The sequence below is a fragment of the Acanthopagrus latus genome, chromosome 5 (assembly GCF_904848185.1).
Source record: "Acanthopagrus latus isolate v.2019 chromosome 5, fAcaLat1.1, whole genome shotgun sequence".
Classification (NCBI taxonomy): domain Eukaryota; kingdom Metazoa; phylum Chordata; class Actinopteri; order Spariformes; family Sparidae; genus Acanthopagrus; species Acanthopagrus latus.
In genome coordinates this window covers 24,484,413-24,507,270 of record NC_051043.1, presented here as the reverse complement: position 1 = coordinate 24,507,270, position 22,858 = coordinate 24,484,413, and the positions used below count along the sequence as shown (strand labels likewise).

Here is a 22,858-nt window from a genome sequence, read left to right as displayed (position 1 = left end):
ACGTTAACACGCGACCGGCGCGAGGAGGGGGGCTCCCAGACGCGTGCCGCTTTTTAAACCGACGCCGCGCCTCGAGACACCAGAGAAGGAGTCCAGCACGCGACAGTGATATTCACACAGCAGTGCGTGCTCCCAAGAAGTTTTTTTTTTTTTTACATATACACACATAAAGGTTGTCAGTTTAACTTCGCCTACCTTCTTGGGGCTTCTTGGAAACATGGATGTCCGAAGCGTGGAAGACTGGAGCAAAGGCGCACGGGACGCGGCGGTCCTGGACTCGCGGCGGCAGCAGCAGCAGAGCCCGAGCGTGTTGGAGAGAGGCGGGGAGCAGCTGCTCGAGGAGTCCCGCTACGAACCTGGACTGACGCTCGTGGACAGCGGCAGTGACCCACGCGCCTGGCTGGCTCTCGTGCAGCCTTCTGGCACCTGCGCGACACACGCCACCTCACCCGACTACCTGGGGCACTCGCCCTGCTCCAGCACCGGCTCCTACCAAGGTGAGACTCGCCGCTCATGCAATCAATTTTGACGATTTTTGACTTTTTTTCTAAGCAGCATCACATGCAACAGGCAGTGATTAAGTAAAGCAGTATTACAGTTCATTTTGTACTGTTACAACATTTTAATTCGCTTGATTAAACTTAAACTTAAACTGTACGTAAGCACGTATTTTACAGGTAGCTGTCAAAGCGGAGCTAAATGTCTTTCAAATGTTTTCATTTTGCAGAGAGCGGCTCCCCGGTGTCATCGGGCCACCCCAGCCCTCCCAGCTACAGAAAATCTGCCAAAAGCCCCTCCTCTTCTTCGCTCAAAGTCCGGGACCTGTGCCGTCTTAAAGGCACGGTCCCCGGGCCCGAGGAGGACTCATCCGCCAGACAGAGAGCCACGTCCAGCAGACCGGTCAACGGCGTCCAGAAGCAGAGGCGCGTGGCCGCCAACGCTCGCGAGAGGAGGCGGATGCACGGGCTGAACCACGCGTTCGACGAGCTGCGCAGCGTCATCCCGGCGTTCGACAACGACAAGAAGCTCTCCAAGTACGAAACTTTACAGATGGCGCAGATTTACATCAACGCTCTGGCTGACCTGCTCCAGGGTCCGGCCCCATCCAGCAGCAGCACTGGCAGCACCGGCAGCAGCAGCAACACCGATGTCACAATCAATAACTCGCCAAAGGTTGACATTGTGCTGGCAGCCTCCGTTGGTTTTGATGGGAAGGACAGAGCTGCGCCCTCCCCGAAGACCTGTAGGACAGCCGCGGCCGCGCCCGCCTCAGGTGGCAGCTTACCTGTCCACATCAGCGGGATGCCTTTCCGCTCCTCTTTCGACGACGCCTCGTTTTCCGCCCTGGTCGAAGAGGCGATGTGTTCGCCCGCGGGCAGCTCGCTCGCAGCGGCCGGAGGAGGGAGGAAAGAGTCTCCCCGGAGCGACGGGGAGTTCTCCCCGCACTCCCACTTCAGTGACTCGGATGAAGTTGCGATGGAGCTCCACTCCAGCGAAGAGGACGACCTGTCGGACCTGAAGCTGCGCAGCCACCACCACCACCACCACCGCCACCTCCAACACACCGTGTCTTTCTGAATGATTTCAAATATATAACAGACTCGATCACTGGTTCACCGCAGCCTCCAACAAAGTCATGTAAACCGTGTCAATCCGTCTGTCGCTAACAAAAAAACGCATTTTTAAGGAGAGAGATTTTTTTTATTATTATTATTCAAAAAATAGTTTTAATTTGTAACAGTGGGCCTGATTCTATTTTATCAACTTGTTACACACTCTAAAGGTTATTTTTTATGTGAGATATAGGCCTGATTCGGTTTCTGCCAATAGATGTATAGCCTATAATTTCCAGTTTCCATGGAGACGTGGCTGGAAGACCCCCTCTGCCATGTCGCGCGCAGCACTGCCATGGGTATCTCCCACGTCACTCCGACCAAAAAAATCTGTCTTCCACAAAAATCATGACTTCATGGATAATTGCTTATATTTGATAATGTAAGAAGAAGAAAAAAAGATAACAACAACAAAGTTTTTTTTGTAGCTATAAAATGATTTTCGTTGTGATTTTGTTTTTACCTGTTCATTTCTATGCGTAATGTATTTTGTTTTTGCAACTTCAAAAGTTCATGATGTGCACTTTAAACCTATCCGAGCCAGAGGCTTGAGAAATGCGACTTTTGTTTTCAAACCATAAACGATATTGTTTTTGCTTTGTTTGTTAGTGTAGTACTGCCAATTCCGTACCAATAGCCTATTTAATTTTAATGTAGCCATCATTGCTGCCTTCTTTTTGTATTTTTTTCTTTTGTATCTTCAAATGAACTCGTGTGTCTTTTGCTTTCACTGGATGAGATTAATTGACATGTATATTTATTGCTGATGTTTTTCATTCCATTTGTTTTTGTTTTGTTTTTTTCTAAAAAAATAAACTCCATAGTTCAATTTGCTCGGGGGGTAAAATAAAATAAAATAAAAAATTCATTATGCCATTTATTGTCATGTTATTTTGATTTTTGGGAATAAATAAATAAAATGAATTTTAAAAAATGTGATGTTTCTTTGTTGTTTCTAGGCACCTTTCTTAGACAAGCGCAAAGAACTCTTATGAATTGTTTATTTCCATTTGAATCTTATCCTTTTTTCAAGACTATAAATAATGATAATCATAATAACTACTCATACACATTTATAGAGACCAGTCATGGAAGAAGAAAAAGACGAAGAAGAAGAATAGGTTGTATATGATGTCTGGTAAATGAAGTGGTAAGGTAATGACTTATACACTGTTATAGAGACCAGTAACATAATTACAAGAAGAAGATGAACAGGAAGAAAAAGTGTGAGAAGAAGAAAAAATGGAAAAGAATATGTTGTTTGTGATGGTTGATAAATGAAGTGAATTAAAAGTAGAGCTTATTACAACTTAACAAGGTAAAAACTTAAACAATATTATGGAGAACAGTAACAATAATAACAATAAGATGAAGAAGAGGCTATTGATAAGGGATTTGATGAAAAAAATGAGCTAATAAACACAATGTGGGTGTATTTCGTAATATAAAGTATAAAGAACATTACTTTTAACGAAATGTGCATCAACAGTGTTGTAAATTTCATGAATATATGATATAAAGGCAGTCACAGTAGATCCAGAGGCCTTCACTGAGAAAAGGTTTGAGTGGACAATGAAGCGCAAACAAAACTTTTTTTTTTTTTTTTTTTTTTATGTCTGACATTTCCATTTAAGTAAAGAGAACTGTGGTCTCCTCTCCTCCTATGTCGCCCAATTTATCGCAAACGGCGACGTGAAACGTGTCCAACACGCGCTCGCTCGCCATATGCTGCAGGTGCACGCGCCCCCCTCACTTAGCCTCCCTACCGTCCCGGGACTGACTTTTATAAACTTTTATAAACACGCATTTATTTAAAGCACTGTTCAACAAACTTCTCCGTAAAAAGTTCTTCTTTTTCTTTTCTTTCTTTCTTTCTTTCTTTTTTTTTTCCTGAACTGTTGCCATGTCGTCCATTTGGTGAGCACCACATTCGGTAATGGGGAGCGTGCATTAATTTCAGGCTATTGTTGGCAGGCTCGTGGGCCGAGGTGTTGGATGGCCTCAATGGAGCACGCGCTGTCAGCTGGTGAGCGCTCGCGGGTCCCCACCGTGTCCCCGAGGACCTTACTCGAGAGGGAACACACTTTTCCCGACTAAAGACAGACACACACACACACACACACACACACACACGTCAGTACACCTCCTCCTCTGTACTTCTCTCTTTTCTCCTTTCTTGCTCTTTCTCCATCACCTCCAACAGAAGCACGCGCATGTGGACGTGGACGCACGCACCTCGCTGCGTGACTCAGACTGAAGTGCGTTTTCTTTTCTTTTTTTTCTCTCCCTCTCTTATTTTTTCTATTCTCGACCCTTCTGCACTGTTTTCCAAAAAAAAAAAAAAAAAAAAAAAAAAGGCTGGCGGACAGCTGGGGCGTGGTACGAAACATACAAAAAAAAACCAAAAAAACTCGGAAATTATTTATGAAACTCAACTACCTGTTTGCTCGCTACCTGTCACTGCTCTGTCTCCCACCCACTGTTTCCAGCCAATCACAGCCCCGTGCCCCTTTGCTCGCCCCCTTGAAGGCACGGAAAAAAAAGGGGGGGAATATTATGAGGATGCCGCGCTAAATTATTAACGGAATTTATGCAGATGGGGCTGGATGCGAGTATGATCGGACAGCCATCTGCGGCGGGTTCGTGAGGCGGTGAGAGACGATCGAGTTTCAGCAGGTTAAAAACTTTTATCTGAAAGTTATCTGTAGGAATATTACAGCGAAGTCGATGGGGAAAATCACCGCGATCCCCGTGATTGTGCCTGATGTAACGCCAGATGAAATAAATACCGTGTTTATTTTTATCCGCATTTATGGGTGTTTTAATTTTAGCAAAAACGTTTTGGGTTTTTGTTTGTTTTGGTTTGGTTTTGTTGTTGTAAACATTAATGTGTGATATGCAAATAAATACATTCACGAATATGTGTAACGATGAGATCAACAACTGTGGCGCCACTTTAGGGTTCGAGTTTGCATAAAATATACGGGGTTTTTTTTTTCACATTCATAGTTCACCCGCAAAATCCACGAGGCGCAACCGCCAACAATTCCCTTGATTTTAGATTCATATCTAGATGTTAATATCTGGAGCTGCAGCTGAAGGTGCGTCCGTGTCACTGAGTTTTTAGGAAGGCTTAATGGCGTCCTTAAATAACACACGTTTATGTTTGTTGTTTTTTGCTAAAACAGTGTGGCTGGTGGTATGATAATGATTACTATCAGGCCCGTGTGTATATAAAGTGGGTGGTAAACACAGCCTTTCTTCAACAGGTGGGATGCCGGCCAGGTTCGAGGTTTCTCTGTTTCACACACATTAATTATTTACGCACAGACGTTATGAAAATAACAACAGAGCGGTGGAGAACCTGAGACGCACTGACGCGCGTGGATGCTTTTGTGAGTAAAAGAAGAAAAGTAAAAAGAAAAGGAGGGGGGGGGGTAAAAAAAAAGTTTGCAGCCGTTTCATTGTTGTGTTCTCAAAGTTGTGTTTGTTTTTAAGGGGAAGTTGTTTCCCTCACAATAGTAACCTGGATAGGACACATCTTCTCATCTAACCATGTGCCATGATGCCATAAAGCAACAAGCGGTAGATTCAAAACTATGAGGAGCAGCTTTGTCTTTACATCCTTCCATAGCAAAGAAGTTTAAGTGCATCAAGCAAAACATGAAGTAAATACAATTGTATGACACCGTGGTCCACCAAGACAGCCAAAAACCAGTAAAGTGCACTAAAGGAATTATAGAATATTACAGATTTTATGCAAACCAAAAAAAACAAACAAACAAAAAAAGAAACTGAACAGAAAGTTCCAGTGCTGTCAGGTGATTAACAATCTTAAACCGAGAGGTGTGTTCGATATGTTTTTAAAACTCTAAAGTCAGGCTCATTTCAATAAATACATTCAGAATAATGTGCATTCCACAGCTTCTTCTTCTTTTTCTTTCTTTCTTTCTTTTTTTTTTAAATGAATAGAAAAGGCGCTTGCATTTTGTATGAGATATGGGGAGCCGAGCAGTGCGCTTGTCCAAAAAAAAAAAAAGCCACGGGTCTCTCTGGGGACCCAGAACAAAAGGCAGAACTGGGCCATAGTCTCCATCTGCTGTCCCAGAGAGAGGGAGAGAGAGAGAGGATACCACAGGAGAGATAGAGACAGAATAATAAGTGAGAGGGACGGAGAAAAGAGAGAGTAGAGACCGGAGCAACAGGGTACATGATGGGGAGCGAGAGGGAGACAGAGATAGATAGATAGATAGATAGATAGATAGATAGATAGATAGATAGATAGATAGATAGATAGATAGATCTCAACAAACTGTAAATTCACCACCATAATGGACCCCTTTGTTGGATCTTTCTCTTAAATAACCCTGAAGCGATCACCTCTCATCATCACGTACTGTAGCGTAACCTGTAGTGATCCCACAAACACACACACACCGCACAATGTAGGGCAGCTGTGATATGCAACGAGCACCTGTTGCATCGCATGCTCCAACTCAGCGGTGCCATTAATTGTTAATGAGTTTCCTTGTTAGTCACACAAATTTGTGGCACAAAGTCATGTTTTGTCACGGTGTTGTTACAGGGAAAGCAGAAGTCATATAAAGATAACGAAAAGAAAAGACGCACGTTGGATTCTGATGAGCACCGTGTTTCGCTGTGAGGGAGCTTGCAAAAAGAAATGTTCTGATGAAATACCCCTTTATCTGGATTTATCTGACAACAATGTGCACAACTCAGTACTCAACATGTCAAATCTATACGCCTGAGGATCGTCAGCTGATGTATGGGTGTATTTGGTTATGGTCTTTGAGCAGTAATTCATTCATTTGAAACCCAAACTTGTCCTGTAAACGGAAACACACGATTACATAAGTCATCAGTAGAGAAACTCAACAAAAAGACAGTTAAACCTAAAAAAAAGTCACAACTCAAGGGGAACTGAAAAAACATGCACAAGTACTATTTGTCACGCAGAGAGTTTGTGCAAAAAACAAAGGAATTACGGGTGAAAATAAGCTTCATCATCTCATTTGCATATCAAAAGTCTAGTTACAGGAAAGGGGAAATTAACCCTACTAGCTCTGAAGCAGCGCCCAGAGGCAATCAGCACTGACTCTCTCTAGTTGAGGAGTTCACCAGGACACACATGAGTTGAAGCAGTGCCCTGCTCAAACCATGTAGCATCTCTAATGTATGTGTATACTATCTGCTATTTACTTTAAATTTTATTACTTTGACCAAAGTTCTTAGATTCAGAATATCTGTTAGATAAAGAATTTCATTGGGAAAGAATCCCACGAGTTGCACCTACACCTGTGTAACATCAGAATTTGGTATCTACAGCTGTTTCGTGATGTCATGGAGCATTATGTCAATTTCCCGAATTCAAAACAAGGTAAAAATCTTTGCGGTTGCTCAAAGGGATCAACAGCATGACATGTGTAGTGTCCCCCATCAACTGGAAACTAATAATGACATGGAGATGAGTAAGACTTTTTTTAAATAAAGCGGGTAAAATTTCTACTTGTTTGGTGCAGAAGTGACAGAAGCTCAGCACAGTGCAATCATCCAACTTGATTAAAAAAATAACTAAGTCAACAAGTGGTTTCCTAAATAATCAATTATAGGTGGTGGCATGCAACAAATACAACAAACACAAGTTTTGGTAATGAGGGTAATTCTTCTGCAAAATGACATAAATCATAAATCACGACAGCCACAGAGATGAAAATATTGCAACATGGACACTTTTTCTCTCAAAAGGCCTTCCATCCTCAGAAGAGGAGGTGTTAAACTATTTTGACAAAATACATCCTGCGGTTTCTGTGATGACAGGCCGCCCATCCCTTCAGATATGTCCAGCTGAACACACACACACACACACACGGCGGACACACACTGTCACAAGGAAGAAGATCGTTTATCTCTGTGGTTCTCTCCATGAAAGACGTCTATGGGTGAAGCAGGGTCTCCCAGGGCTTTGTTCTGGGCAGGGTTCGGCTTTTTGTGTCCGCCACCTTCAAAGCAAACGTACATGAACACGAACATGAGGCTTCTTGGGTAACCGGCCCATTGAAGAGCAGCACAATGGTGCTACCAATTATCCACAGTGCTCAATGCTCCTGTGGAATCAGTTACATGGCTTTGTGTGTGTGTTTGTGTGTGTGTGTGTGTGTATGTGAGTGTGCTTGGTGGATTTGCATGTTTGAGGATGTAAAAGGTTTGATGTGTGTGCGCTCAATTAATGTGGTTTGGTGTGTGCATCTTTATTCTCGTCCTCTCGATCACTTCCTCAAACGTGTCTGCTCATCTTCTTGTGTTTACTGTCACAGTGCCTTCTAAACCTTCTACTGTTTGATTTTAATTTACTTTTTGTCACGAAAGCCTCAACTAACAGTGGGTGTGTGCACCTCTCGTGTGTCCGTGTGTAGTATAGCTATACGTCCCAATAGGAAACACCTCAACTGCAAGGCTATTTACTCCCTTTGACACCGTGTGACTTCCAGCTGGGTCGGGTTACAGAGAGCGTGCGTCCAGCCCTCCTCAGCTGGGGAAGAGACCTTCACTCTGACTCCAAGCACATGAATAGAAAACCTCTGGAAGCTTCGGAAGTGATTTGGCTGGAGGTGCTTTTTCCACCTTTTTTCACACCTTGGAACATGAGAGGTGTGTGAGAGGGTCAGAGTTCAGAGAGGGGAGGTTTGATCTTGTGTGTGTGTGTGTGTATGTATGTGCGTGCATGCCCTCGAACACGTGAGCATCCACCGCAAACCTACACACCCTTTGACACCCCTCACTTGACACCACACGTCATTTTCACCACACATAACCTCCGCTGGCAACCTGCCAGATTCACGTGTACTGTACGAACATGTGTACGTACAGGAACATGAGCCGTGAGTCACTGATTGTCACCCTGGTGAGTCACCAGTGTCGGGTCCATTAGCTGAGCCAAGTGACAAACTCTGTTTCAGTATTATATCAGGTGCCTGAATTAATTCATTAAATATGATGGAAAACTAAGAGGAGGAAGAGTAAAAGTGAATGAAAATATAAAGCACAGGAATATGTAGGCACGTCAAGTTTTCAAATTCACACACTGAGCTGACAGGTTTTCATTTGATGATGAATGTCCAGTTTTCAATTAAACGTAAGGTTTATGCAAAAAACCCTGCTTGGTTATGGTTAGGAAAAGATTTCTTTATGCTGCAACTCTACATTTTTACAGGGTTAGATTTAAGTTTTCATGTTATGAGAAAGCTGTGCTTATTGTCTGGTTAGGATTAGGCACAAAAGCTACGTGGTTAGGACTAGGAAACAATCCTATTTATGGATTACCTGGTTGTGTTTCCACAAACAAGACTGGAAAATGTCCAGGTGTCTTGGTTAGAAATACCCCATAGTTTCACCCTTTCAAACCCGGGAATGCCGTCTCCAGAAGTGGTCTCTCCCTTGGTTGCCATCACTCTGCCGCCATCACTTCCCTCTGCTGACATGAAAGTCATTCATTTACATGTAGTCTGATCATGCTGATCATGACATGACACCTATTACATTTCATTGTAGTGACAGGGCTGGAGTAGATGTACCCAGAAAAGAGGGTCCACATATAGACACCGCCTGATATAAATATTTTTATCCTTGGCAGTCTTATACCCCTTTTCCACTGGTCAAAACCCCCACTTAAGCCCCCTGAGATCAGGCTTTTATGTGAATGGGAATGTGTAAACTCTGCGTTTGCACCCAGCTCAATTAACTCTGCAGGAGACACAGGTTTCTATCATCTCAGCTCGGCTTTGATCTAAACATGAAACCCAGGTAAACATGCAAAATTCTGCCACAAGAAGTGATGACGTGTCATCAACATCCAGTAGAGGCTTGTGAATAAAGAAGGATTTTGGGATTCGGTCTCTTCAAGGATGTTTCATTGCTGGACACAGTGGTTGAGGCGGAGCCCCATTCATTCCTATGAAAGCTGCTCAGTAGTGTTCTGAAGCCAAAAAAGCTTGACTTCCTTTCTATGAAAATACCTTGATCACCAACTCAGCCCGTAAACTTCTGGTTCTGAGTTTATTGTTGTTTTTCTTCTGTTGCAACTGTTTCCAGTGACATACAGTCAGTGATGCAATTGTAAGTTGGTTTGCCCGGATTTAAAAAGCCTGTGTAGAAATTGGTATTAGTTTAGGTGTGAGTAAAAACCCTGTAGTCTTCATACTGGCAAATATTAGGCTGTGAAAAAGAGGAAGATTTTCTGGGGTATTCTATCCTCAACGTCTTACCCCCCATATAACACCACGCAAATGTTGTGTGTCGCACACCAAGTGGGGTGAAAGTTGGATGCTGATTTCCTCTACCTCTACCTCTGGGTTGGGTTGCCAGGTACCACGCCACCCACCATGAAAGTGGGGAGATTAACTCAGGGAAATTACCAGTCTGAGATCACAGGGATAAAGATCAGAGGACAATGCCAAAAGTTCGGAGTGTTGGCAGGTATGTCTGTTGGTTTGGAGAACTGAGATAGTCATGCACACTCGCTTACAAAGTTGCATGAAGACATGCCAACGGCCTTCCAGAGAATTAGGGGAAAAAACAAGGACAAAGAACCAGAAGGGGAGTAGAAGAAGAAGAAGAAGAAGAAGACAAACATTTTGATGAGGGTTGATGTCAACCTGTGAAACATCATAATTAATGCATATGGTGAATCTTCTGTCTTCTTATCAGTGCAAAGGTCAAAGGCAGAACATCTAGATAGGTGACATTGTCTTGCAGGTTGCAGGAGATGGTCCTCTTTCCTGTCCTTTTCTTGCTATTTTTGGCCCCACTCACCTGTTAAGTTAGCTACATCTCCTCCGTACTCTTGCCCTCCCCCGGCCCATTGTACAGTCGCCCCTGCGGATCTCCTTTCAGCTCACTGCCCTACTCAGGTGAGGGATACAGTATATTGAAGCAGATTTTGCTTGTATTTGATTCCGCTCCTTTTCATGGTGGCTGAAAGCCTGGCCTCCATACTGCCCCCTCCCTTCTCTCCCTCCCTGTCCTGTCCAGTTCCCAGGGGACCCCCACTCTTTCCAGGGCCGGCCAGGGTGGAGCAGCCTCAGAGTGGGGCAAGTAGGGAACAGACAAGGGTATCGCTTACAGCCTTCCTCCTGCACTCACACAGCACACAGAGCGCAGACAGTGACAGCGCACCCCCTCACCTCGCCCGTCTACCTCGCTCAGGCGCACATAGACACACAGCGGTGTCGGTGCACTCTCAGGCGTACACATGCACATGCACATCTTCTCCTCCATCTTACCAATTAGAGATACATGTCCTATCGTTTTCACCACCCTCTTTTCAATCTGTCCATTCAGCCAGCGATCCAGGACGGAGGCGGACCACAATGGGGTCGTGGAAAGCCATTTCTGTGCACTGAAAAGCGAGCAATTGAGATTTGGTGACTAAGAGTGACACAGACGTTTAGATGGAGAATGGGACAAAAACCTTGATGCAGAGGCAATCACACAGGTAGAAACACACACACACACATACACGATATGCACACAATCTCATGTAGAATGGGCTCTTTCTGGGCTCCCTTCTTGTCAACACGCCATGTACTCACACACCTTTACCCTCCTGCATAAACCAGCCAGGTATATCACATAACCTTCCTGTTCCATGCTACAGCATTCAGCTTTAAACCGTTTGACATTTTTCCACCAGACTCAAGATTTTCTATACTGAGTTAACATAGAGTATACTGTTACAGTAGCATGTTATGTAAAATTTAATACCTTCACGCTTAGAGCTGACCCATGTTCAACTTATGGACCAGGGTCCAGGGTGTAGGATCTGTGATCTACTGGCAGATTTTGAACATAATATTCATAATTATATTTTAGTTCATGTATTATTTCCTGAAATTAAGGAATCTTTGTATTTTTTTTCTGTATATATACAGAGAGCACATCCTTTTCTGCCGAGTCCATCATGTTGCACCGCCGTGTTTCTATTGTAGCCCAGCATGGACAAACTGAATGCTGGCTCCAGAAAGGACGTCTAGGTCACGTTTTTTTTTTGTTTTGGTTTGGTTTTTTTTGGTGTGTTTTTAACTGCTGAGGGATATTCAGTTGTTCGCATTCTTCAATCTCACCACTAGATATCACTAATTCCCACACACTGGCCTATTATTTGTTTTAAACACATCCTCATACTGTACCTAAATTAGTGAATAGGTCAATCATCAGTGTTTCCAGATAACACATATATCACAATTCACAAAACAACTGTCCACCCCCATTGTTTACTAGAAGAACGTTTCACCTGTTAAAAATATTGTGTGATGTGAATCAAATATGGTGAATATAAACTCTTAAGGCTCTTGCTGTAACCATCCCACTGTCACAGCTATAAGGTAACCACTTAGAAATGACGGTTGTGGTATTTAAGTGTTGCTTGTATATCAGTCCCCCTCAGTAATCACCAGTGGGACTCTGAGTCCTGAGATAAAGCCCACCCAACAACACACAACAGCCACTTACAGAGGAGCGGTGCTATCATGTATTTCTCGAGTGGTCTTTTTACACACAACAGTAGCTGCAGGGCGTACTCAGAAACAACAAGCCCCCTGCTAGACTTAAACAAGCGCACACCGCTTCCCGCCGTGAAGGAATTGGATTAACATGGCTCTTTTCAGTTAGACAGGAAATGTAACAGTGAACCTCAGCCCTCAAAAAAATAGTTGAAATACCTACACTCTATTGCTCCCAAAGTTCCGTTTTTAAAGTCGAATACTAAATCTAAACTTCCTTCAGATGGTCTTAAGTCTAACCACTCCTAAGCATATTTGTTGTCTGTTGGTTGGTGATGCCTGCAGGGCATCTTTAAGGGTAAAGGACCCTTCACTGCAACACAAGATCCCAGCAGGATAACACAGCTAATATAGCTAGACATTTCCTACCACTGTAACGGATTAGCAAGCCTCTCTGCAGGCGAACACAAACACATAAACAATGGTCATGTGACTGGACTGTGAGCTCTGGCTCATATTCCACCTGTTAAACTCACTACTTATTTAAATGAGACATTTCCCTTTTCCTCTTTTAATTCCCAAACTAATCATGTTCCACGGATGTGTTAATACTTTTTCAGCTCATTTAACTGAACTTAACTTAAAATTACATCCGTGGATTTTTTTATTCTTATTAATTTTTTAAAGAACTGTCTTCTTATCCCTGAGAAGGAAGCAAAATAAAATAACACATAATAAATAACACATAAAATAGGATCATTCACATCCCATAGTTAAGGGTGCAAGAGTAAAGTAAATCCATTATCTTGCCATAACGCGAGAACTTTCTGAGCCGACTGTTTGTTTGTAGCTGATTTGGCCGTCCTTATCTTCCTCCTCCTCCCAGATTAGTGCTGCAGTCTGCCTGTTTTCACACCATTAAGGCCAATCCACATCCTCTCCATCTCCCCTGGAGATCAGTGACGCCTCACTGACCACATCAATCAATCATTCTCCCTCTGACTACCTCTCTCCCGCTCCCCTTTTGTATCTCTCTGTATGTCTCTGTCTCCATATCTCTCTGTCTCGCCTACTCGACTTTAATATCTGTCTCATCCCTCTTTCCCACACATGACATGGGAACTACTTATCATAAAAAACACACATAGATACTGCTCACAGACAGGGCCTGTCTTGGAAGGTGCTTTGGCTGGGGACTTGAAACCATCAGCAAGTAGCTTTTGTAGTATTTGACAAAAATTAATTCATATTTTCTACGAACAAGATGCATTGCCTGCAGAAACTGCTGTATTCATCTCTTTTCGTTGGCTTATTTACATGTGTTGTTTTCCTCAGGTGAATCTGTTTCCACAAGGAAACTTTCTGAATGTGCCACGTGTCGATCTAAAGCAGCCACACATGTTGCAGTCTTCCAGAAAAACTCTCTACTTGTCTCCATAATGGGGTCAACAATGCGAAATCTGTAAGAGAAGTGAGGCGACAATAGAGATCGGTTGAACTTGCACTCTGTGTTTAGGAAAAGGTTTTTGTTCTTGCATTGCCCTCATGGGAGGTCAGCTACTGTGACACAACATGCAGGCCACATATGTGTGTCCGATGCATTGTGATAATAATATCGGCCTTTTCACCGCTTCTGTTCAACCCTAGACCTTGTTCAGGCAACACGCAACGTAAGGATTTGCAACCCAATAGGCAGAATAAATGCTGACAATGTGTATTGCCAACATATGGCGCAAACCATGGCTATGTTGAAACTTTACATTTCGTCATGCTGCACCGTTACCTTTCTTTTGATTCGGCCTTCAAATTTATGCTGTGTCCACGCGGTCCTTATGGCCAGGTTTAGGTTCAGAAACCACTTGGTTATGGTTAGGACAAGATCATGTTTTGGCTTGAAATACTTGTTTTGGTCGTCACAAACCCTGGAGATGTCACAAAGTCTCTTTAAAAAACAGCTGTTTTTTGTTGCCCTAAACCCAGCTGAAAAATGTCTTGAGGTCTTCTTATAGACATCCATTGGTGTCATTCTGGATTCACACAAACCGACTTTAGCAGTAGTTTGCAGAATTATTGTTAACAATATTTTACTCTGGCGACCAGGATGGAATCTACCTGACTATATCACCAGCTGAAAATAGTCCCCAGACGATGTACAATTTCCTGTTGAGGTAACATTCCCTCGCTCCACTGGTCTTGAAATAATCTACATTGAATTAAAAATGTTTGCTACAGTGCCTAATTGTGATTTATTTTATTTTTTGGAAGACAAAGCTATATTTGGGAGTCATTTCTTAAGATTTTTGGAAAGCGTCATCATCATCATCATGAAACAGATGAATGGTACAATGCAGAATACCTACAGCTGGAACTGACACTGGAAATTAAATCAGTTACAACATACACAGACATAAAAAGCAGTCCATCACCCATTTCAAGTTTTTTGTTCGCCAAACTAAAATCCCTCAGTCTGCTTTTCTGCTTTTCCCCTGCTCTGTTGTTGTTCTGCCAGCCTTCTTATCTATCAGTATCCCTCCAAATCTGTCATACTGTCTCTCACCTGTCTGTCCGCATACCAACCTGTCTGCTTCCTTTTTACCACTCAGTCTGTATGTCTGCCAGCTAGGAAAGGTCAGCGCTAAATGGGCTGAGTGTAAACAATGCCCTCGGTACCCAGGACGGGGACAGCCGGTGTCCCACAGCGGACATCCTCCCACCGCCGCATGTGATGTGCGGCCAGCCCTCCCCTATTCATCATTACTCTTCTCCCTCTTCCTCCTCTCTGCACTCGCTGCGTCCGTTTTCTGTCCTTTGCCGCCCTTTTCTACACTTCTCCTCCTTTTTTTGTTCTGCTTTTGGCCGATTCTCACTTTCTTTTCCCACCACTCCGTGGTCTCTCTCTCCACCTGCCCACCATCTCGGTGTCCGTCCTTCCCCTTCCTTCCTCTCCTCCCCTCCTCTTCCCCATCGGTCCCCATCAGGAGGAACCTAATAGGAAATCAAAGTTTCTGGTGGAAGAATGGAGTGGGGCTTAGCGTTACCGTCCCCTGGGTCCTCCCTGCTGAAAGAGGAGTGCAGAAAAGACTCTATACTGGCACTGTGGAGAGGAAGGTTAATGCAGCAGATAGTCTTTCCCTTGCTGTTTTTCTGTGTCTCTCTAACCATTCTTTCTCTCTCAGACACATACTCTCTCTATCGCTCTTTTTTCTGTCTTTTAAGCTCTTTCTCCAATTCGCACACGCACACGCACACTCGATGCACATGCGCCCTTTTTCTTCCTCTCAAAGACTGAATAGCAGGGCAGGTGAACTCAGCTGCCCCTGGCCGGATGGCGTTTGGTGAGGTCGGATTTGCAGCCCGCCACTGCACCATCCCTCCTTTGGGATGTGGAGTGTATGGTTGTGGAGTGGACTGTGTGTGTGTGTTGGTTTGTGTGTGTGTGTGTGTGTACCACCCCCAGCCCGGCACGGCACGCACCCCTGCCCTTCAAAGTACTGCCTATGTGTAGCAATTGACTCCATGGCCCCCGCGAGCTCAGGTACTGCTGCCTCGTCAAGCATGTCAAGAAGCGTTTACAAAGGCTGTCCCTGTGCATTGCTACATATGGAACAATGTTTCCCATTTAAATAATAAGCAGACTATTGAATATAAATCAGTACCACACAGACAAAACCTTTACATCTGAAGGAAACAACTTGTTTTTCACAGATGAAAAGTGTTGGGTAGAGACTTGTTACTGCTGCTAAAAACCTTTATCCTAGACATGCTCGGGCATAGTAGACTGGAATAGAACAGAATGTATTAATAATGAATGATGACCTAATGTTACGTGACTTTTGAATGTTATGTTGAAAGAATACATTAGAATTAGCATTGTTTTCCAGCATTAATGAGTAAAAGCATTTATAGCTGCCCAAATTTTAAGCCAAATATTTGTATTCATGTGGACAAGGCCTAAAATTCTGCCCTGGAACGACAACATATCTGATCCAAATCCAGCTAGGGTGATTTGTCGTATCTCTCTCTCACTGGTTACCTGTCATATCTGTTCTGTGACAATCTAATGGAAAATAATGGAAAAAAGAAAAGGCACGATTGAAAAGCAACTGAATAAAATGACTTTGGTAATGTTGATAAGGCCTGTTTCTCTTGGAGAAAGGTTTCAGTATATGTTTGTATGCTCTTGTGTATCATTCGCACTTATGCCTGTGCGTGTTGGGTGTCACACACATCAAAAAACTTGCAGAAACTGCCATGTAAAAGTGAGGCTAAGCCTAGAATTAGTCCCGTAGTTGCTGTCGAGCGTCAGCCGATCCGAGGGATGAGCAGCCCCAGATCCTGCTGTGTTAAGCTGCTCAAACACTCAGAGGTGGAAAGGATTAAACAGTGCGGCGTGCCTCGGGGTACAAGGAGCACAGGGAGTGCCGGAGGAGAGGGCAGGGGAGAGAGCAGTATGGAGGGGGCGAGGGAGACAGAGCAGGAGGTGGTGGCAGAAGATGAAACACATGGAAGACAACCATGAAGACAGAGGAAGACCGCGAGGCCTCATGCGGAGGAAGAAAGAGGATGATGCTGTCGCTGAATCCAGATTCCCAGGAAACAAATTCCGACCCCCCAAAATGTTCCTCCTCTCTGGTCCCCTCATGCCTCCCCTCCGCTGCCTCTTCACCCCTCCTCTCCCCTCACGCCTACACACCACCCACCTGCCCTCTGTGCTCCCCCACAGAAGAGTTCGGATTCTTGGAAGGTGTTGGGTGTCTACAGTGTCACAACTAAACAAAACCATTTGAAAACAAAGTGGGCCGGTGAATGTGCCGGCGCAATCCGAGCCCTCTTCCTTTGTGGCCGTAGAGAAAAACGGCCTCTCAGAATCAAGGGGATGGAGGGCGGGCAGGGGGAGGCACACCATTTCAATCCACAGGTTATCCCCCCCATGCACCCACCCAGACCCGCTTTTACCACCGCCTCCTCTCCACCCCACACACACCCACACTTTTAAGTGCACCCTTCAAAGGTGAACATGCTATCTGAAACAGAGCCGTCTGTGTTACAGTACCTCCAAGAACAAGATACTCCCTCTTTTTACTCCTTCTTTCTCTTTTATCCACTTCCATTTGCTCTTTTCCCACTTCAAATATCTCACAATGTCACTTTTATTGCAATAATCTGAATGCAACGTTCATACAGTTCTCTGAGATGCTGACAGAGAATTTGACAATAACAGGTTATGCAATCAGAGTGGACGTGTAACTCAAAGACGTGTCGCCCTTTTTAGGAGTCAATCATATAGAATTTAGCAGGAATTTAACACATATCAAATGTGACCTTTTGAAAAGAAAAACACAATAAGAATGAGTAATAATGAAAAGTAAATTCATAACAGAGAAGTTATGAGTAAGCGATCACATGTGACATGTACAACGGGGTGACGATGAGGTTATGAGTCACTTAGCTGTTTCTATGCAAATATGAGATCTTCTGAGACAAGAAGTAGAAGAGATTACTCATCATCATATGCCTAAACAGCACATGTATTGTTTGGTTACATAAATGTCGAGGGTTGTGAACACGCCTTGGTCTGTGGAGTAGCCTGCCTTTAAAAGAAAACTTAAACTCACCTTTTAGCCTGGACATTTTTCACATTAATGAAACTCATATAATTTCATACTTTTTTAATGTTAGAGGTGCGTCTTGTGTATGAACTATGCTCTATAAATTACATATGACTGATTAATTGATTTATATGACGTTTTCTGATCGAGCTAAAGGTGCTGGAAACAGTAGGATCAAAATGTAGTTGTGAAAAAATAAACTGTTTCTGGTAGTGACCATACTTTAACCCTTTAGCTTTCTTGTGTTTGGATTTCATATTTGCAGCAGCACCAGTATTATTATGATTATTACTATCATTATTTAACAGTCATTTATTTCATTATTTTTAAATTTCAGTAGAGTTATTTTCTTTATTGTTAAATGTGACAAACACAAAGAAGTACACAGGTCATCCGTCTTGTCTACGCTGCTGACTATGGGAAAGCAATGCCCCCTGTTTGTGTGTGTGTGTGTGTGTGTGTGTGTGCATGTTCGTGTCAGTGTGATGAACTGTCTGTCAATCATAGTCAGACTTAATTATTTCGTCGCCCCGCTGGGTGTGAGTGTGTGTCAGGAACTCTGACCCGGAGACCTGGGGTTGGGTCACAAACAAACACACACACACACACACACACACACACTCACACACATTCTCCCCCCAGAGAGCGGAGAGGTCCACCCATGTCCTTCCAAGGATCGTCCATTGACCACCTGACTACACACAACGAGGTAAGTGTATGTGTGCATCTTCGAGTGCACAAACTCTTTGCAGACTAATGAAGAATGTTTTTATTTTCTATACAGATATTTGTATGTGTTTGTTCACAGACTGTACGGCATGTTAAGATTTATAAAACAAGCTCAAGAACTTAATTGGGCTAACATTCATGCCTGTGTGTGTGTGTGTGTGTGTGTGTGTGTGTGTGTGTGTGTGTGCGTGTGTGGGGGCGCGTGCGTGTGTGTGTGGGATAGTGTGACGACTGGAGACGGAGAAGGGCAGGACCCCTGGGAGATCAAGTAGTCCTGCAGGCAGCACAATGGACACCCCTGGCTTGGGTCTTTTATATCAGACGGGTGGAGGCAGGGGGGCAGAAAATAACACAGCGAAGCACACTGCCATGATTAAGAGGCTGGTTAAGTCGGACTGTGTGTTTGTCTCATGTCAGTCTCTATGTGTGTGCGTATGCGTGCGTGTGTGTGTGTGTCTGAATTGGAGGATTGATAGCGATAATCAGCTTCGATAAAAAAAAATCCTATCCTGGATGTCAAATCCAAGAAGGTTTTGCTGGATGGGTTCTTGTTTCTTAGATTTGTGAAAACACTTGTGCAGAGATGAGATTTTACGTTAAACACGTGATGAGCCACTGAGGCACATTTCTCAGAGTAGAATGAAATTCCTGTCCAGGTGTTGCTCTGCGCCTGCCTGGTTAGCACTGTCTACATAGGTTTACTTATAAATGGAAATCGTATGTTTTATGCTCTGGTTTTCCAGCATTCTTCAAAAATAGTTGTAAAATTCCTCATTGCATTCACTGCCCTGATTCCCGCGCCGGAGTGCTCGGTCGTGTTATCTGTCCCACCGCAGCACAGCAGCAGGATCTTTGCCTCCTCAGAAACATTTATTGTACAGTGACCCTGCTGACCCCGGCGTCAGTTATCGCAGCCAAACAATCAGCACCTAAACCACCGGGCTCGAACAATTCTCACCAGCGTGATCCGATAGACGCAGCCCGTGTGAATAAACAATAACAGAAAGCTCCTTTTTTTTAATCGCATCTTAAACCAAAAGCCCTGCTCTTCATTTTCCCACAGGAATGAAATAAAAAGCTCTCCCAATAACCGGCACCTACATGTGTCTCGCTCCATACACTCCGCCACACACTGTGAGCCAAATTGATGGAGAGTAACTCAGGAATGAAAATTAAAACACTGTCACCTTGTTTTTGGAGATGAAAGATGCCGAGTAAAAGAAAAGTGAGCGGGGCGTTATTGGATTAGCAGCCGGCACAATCGCATCTGTTCAGATTTGCCTCTGTGCTGTAAATGCGATTGTGGGCAATAACATGTCGATTAAGGCGGCCGTGGCTGGACTGTTGGAGGCTTTGTGTGAGTCTGCAGAGGAGGTGATCAGATTAGCGAGGGCCGGAGTGGAAAGCCTGGGGGAGAGGGGGTGAATACTGATGAGGAGGTCCAGAAGTAACCACTTGAAAAGTAACACTTTTTGGCACATGGTGTATTGGTTTCATCTCACTTCGCTTGACATGAGAAAGCACAAGGAACAATGTGATGAAGAGGGTTTTTTTGTGTGTCTAATAGACACTAAGTATGAGAAGATGACAATGACAGACATCATAGTTCCTAATAGTTTAAACTTTCCTCCACCAGAAGAGATCCTGACCACAGGGAAATGTTGCCTTGAAGAAATAGAAGGCTCTTTAGTGTAAGCGATACCACTTTCACACACAAATATTGTGTCTTCTTCAGAAGATGTGTAAACATAGCTGTTGAAAAAACACACATAGCACATTTCACAACACGTTTTCATCGGAGGAATCAAACTGGTTCACAGGGCTATGGCAGCTTTCATTCATTTTGCTGTTAATATTGCAAGAGCATAGGTTATTTGGACGAGCAAGACAAGAGGTTATGTTAAATGTATGCACAAAAGCATTGCATCTCTGTTAAATTTTACCAAACCCTAGTAGCTGCTGTGTTTGAGTATAACTCATACCCAAACCACATCAAAATAATAAGTCAGCTAATACCGCTAATATGCTAACACTTACCTCCCTGAGCTCCCACAGCAGTAGGCCTAAGTAGTGTGAGTAAGCTAATTAGGCCGAAATGCTAAATGTTGTAGTTGACGTTGAATCAGACAAACTCACTTATGAATCCGTTCCCTAATCTTTCGTCTTTTGTTTCTGGTTTGAAAATACAGATACAAGCTGCTAACGGTTGCTAATATGTTTAAGTTAATAAGTTTCTGTCTGAAAGACGCTGCTGGAAACAGTCAGTCATGGCCGTAGCTGTAGACATCAATAATCCTCTTGGCAGTGGTGAAAAAACATTTCCCTTTCTTCTTACATGCTATACCACTCTTCACCTCATGTTACTTCTTCCCCCGTCTCCACCTCACCATCTCCTTCCTCCATCTGTGTCCCCCAGACGACCAAGGCCTCTCTGATTTCCACCTGGCAAATTGTCTTATCGGTCAGCAAGCCGATTGGGACGAATGAAAACATGACCTTTCTCAGGCGGGGGTCTCGAACAGAGAACTCCGGGTACATTGATCAGCCCTGATAAAAAGCTCAAGGAAGAGGATACTGCACGCTCACTCAGGGACTTATCTCCAGGTACACTGATCAGCAATGATAAAGCCATGGGAGGATAAGGGAGAGCAGTGGAGTGGCAAACAAGCGCCATTAGGGTTATTCTCTTCATACTCGGGGAGACGGAGAGATAGGGAGAGAGAGGAGGAGAGAAAGCTGGGTAAGTGGCTAACAAGACCCATTAGTACTACTCAGACTTTCAGAGTGACGGTTGGCAGGCTGGCTGACTAGCTTGCTGATTGACAGGAGTGGACGGGAGGCGGGGGGGGGCGGGGAGAGAGAGAGAGAGAGTTGGTAAAAAAGGAGTTGGTAACAGGGCAACAGAGAGACAGCTAGTACCTGGTTAAAAGGATTTAAAGGTCCTGTGTGTAGGATTAATTGGGAATTGGAGGGAGAAATTGAATATATTATTCAAAATTGTGTTTTTTATTGGTGTATAATCACCCTGAAACTAAGAATCACTTTTGTTTTTGTTACCTTAGAAAGCCTGTTCCACGGAACCTGCATGGATCTATTCAGGGGAAATCCGGAGGGTGGAGCCCCGTTCATTCCCATGTCAGCTGCTCACATCCGGTTTAGCCCTCTGCCATCTTAAGCGGAGAATGAACAATATTAATGGTGGGGCTCTTCTAGACTTTCCAAATTGTATCAAACTGAATTCTTACTTTGGAACAAGATATTTATTGGGCAGTTGTGGTGCTCAAGCATTTTCTTACAGCGTCACAGTTTAAGCTCATGGGGGAAATCACATGGTGTTGTAATTACACAGTTTGGCCACTATGTCAGATTGGCTTAAGGCAGGCCACCGTTCCCAACGGGCCTGGGAGTCGTGATTCCTTGCCATATTCCTACAGTGGCTCAGAATGGACAAACCGAACACCGGCTCCAAAGAGCACTTTCCTGTTCACACATTTTAGCGGCCACCTTATGGGAGGATGGGGCAAGGGGTGTTCAGTTGGTCGTAATCTGCAACCTCAACACCAAAATTAAGCTTTAATAAACATCATAAATACAGGAGTGGGTTGCAAGAGAGTTGAGGAAAGAACCAGGTTTTTTCATGCAAGTTGATTTTGACTTGCACTGAAAACAAGTCCAATTGAAATGTCAGCTAAAATTAAAATCCCATTAAAGCTTGTTTAAAAGTCGTTGCAGGACGATGCTGCTGGAGGCGAGTGCATTTTTTTCACAGTACATGTTGATCTGAGGCCAGTCCTGGTCTCCGTTCCATTTTAACACACCGTGAGCAAGTGGATCCGTACCCTGCCAGCTTATGTCTGCTCCATCCCTCTCATGCATGATCTGGACACATAAATCTGGTGACAAAACTTGCAAAATCAAATGCATCTTCTAATCACACTAGGTAAGAAGCACACAGGAATGGAGGGATGAGGAAGTTGGAAGTCGGGTGTAAGTGGCAGCAGGAGGGAAAAAAAGAGAGAAGGGAACACTGGAGGGAGGAGAGAGCACAAGGATACAGTGCAACTGGCTGGCTAACCTTTCACATCAGTCCCATTGTCCCACATTAAAAGCACCAGCGCCCATTGTGAGAGCACGAGGGGGGGGGACACGGAGGAAAGTTAGACGAAGAAGAGAAAGTACAGAAAAAGGGACAAAAAGTAGGAGGATGTGACCGGAGCATAAATCGAGTGGGAACAAAAAAAGTATGATGGGGAGAGAGAGAGAAAGAGAGAGGGGGGGGGGGGGAAGAAGATGGGGTGAAGGTAAAACAAGTTTGGGTGTGCTCACAAGATAAACGGCCCCTCCTCTTCACCTCACGCTTGACTGCTCCTGGACGGGGAGCGAGGGAGCG

At 44.0% G+C, this 22,858-nt stretch overlaps 1 protein-coding gene across 1 annotated transcript; it reads left to right on the top strand.

Annotated features, from left to right (window-relative positions):
• atoh1a (atonal bHLH transcription factor 1a) lies at positions 1 to 2,510 on the top strand. The gene is made up of 2 exons (XM_037098464.1): positions 1 to 497; positions 728 to 2,510. The coding sequence occupies exons 1-2, from the start codon at positions 218 to 220 to the stop codon at positions 1,576 to 1,578; spliced, it is 1,131 nt and encodes a 376-aa protein (XP_036954359.1). The 5' UTR covers positions 1 to 217; the 3' UTR covers positions 1,579 to 2,510.
• Positions 2,511 to 22,858: the final 20,348 nt, after the last annotated feature.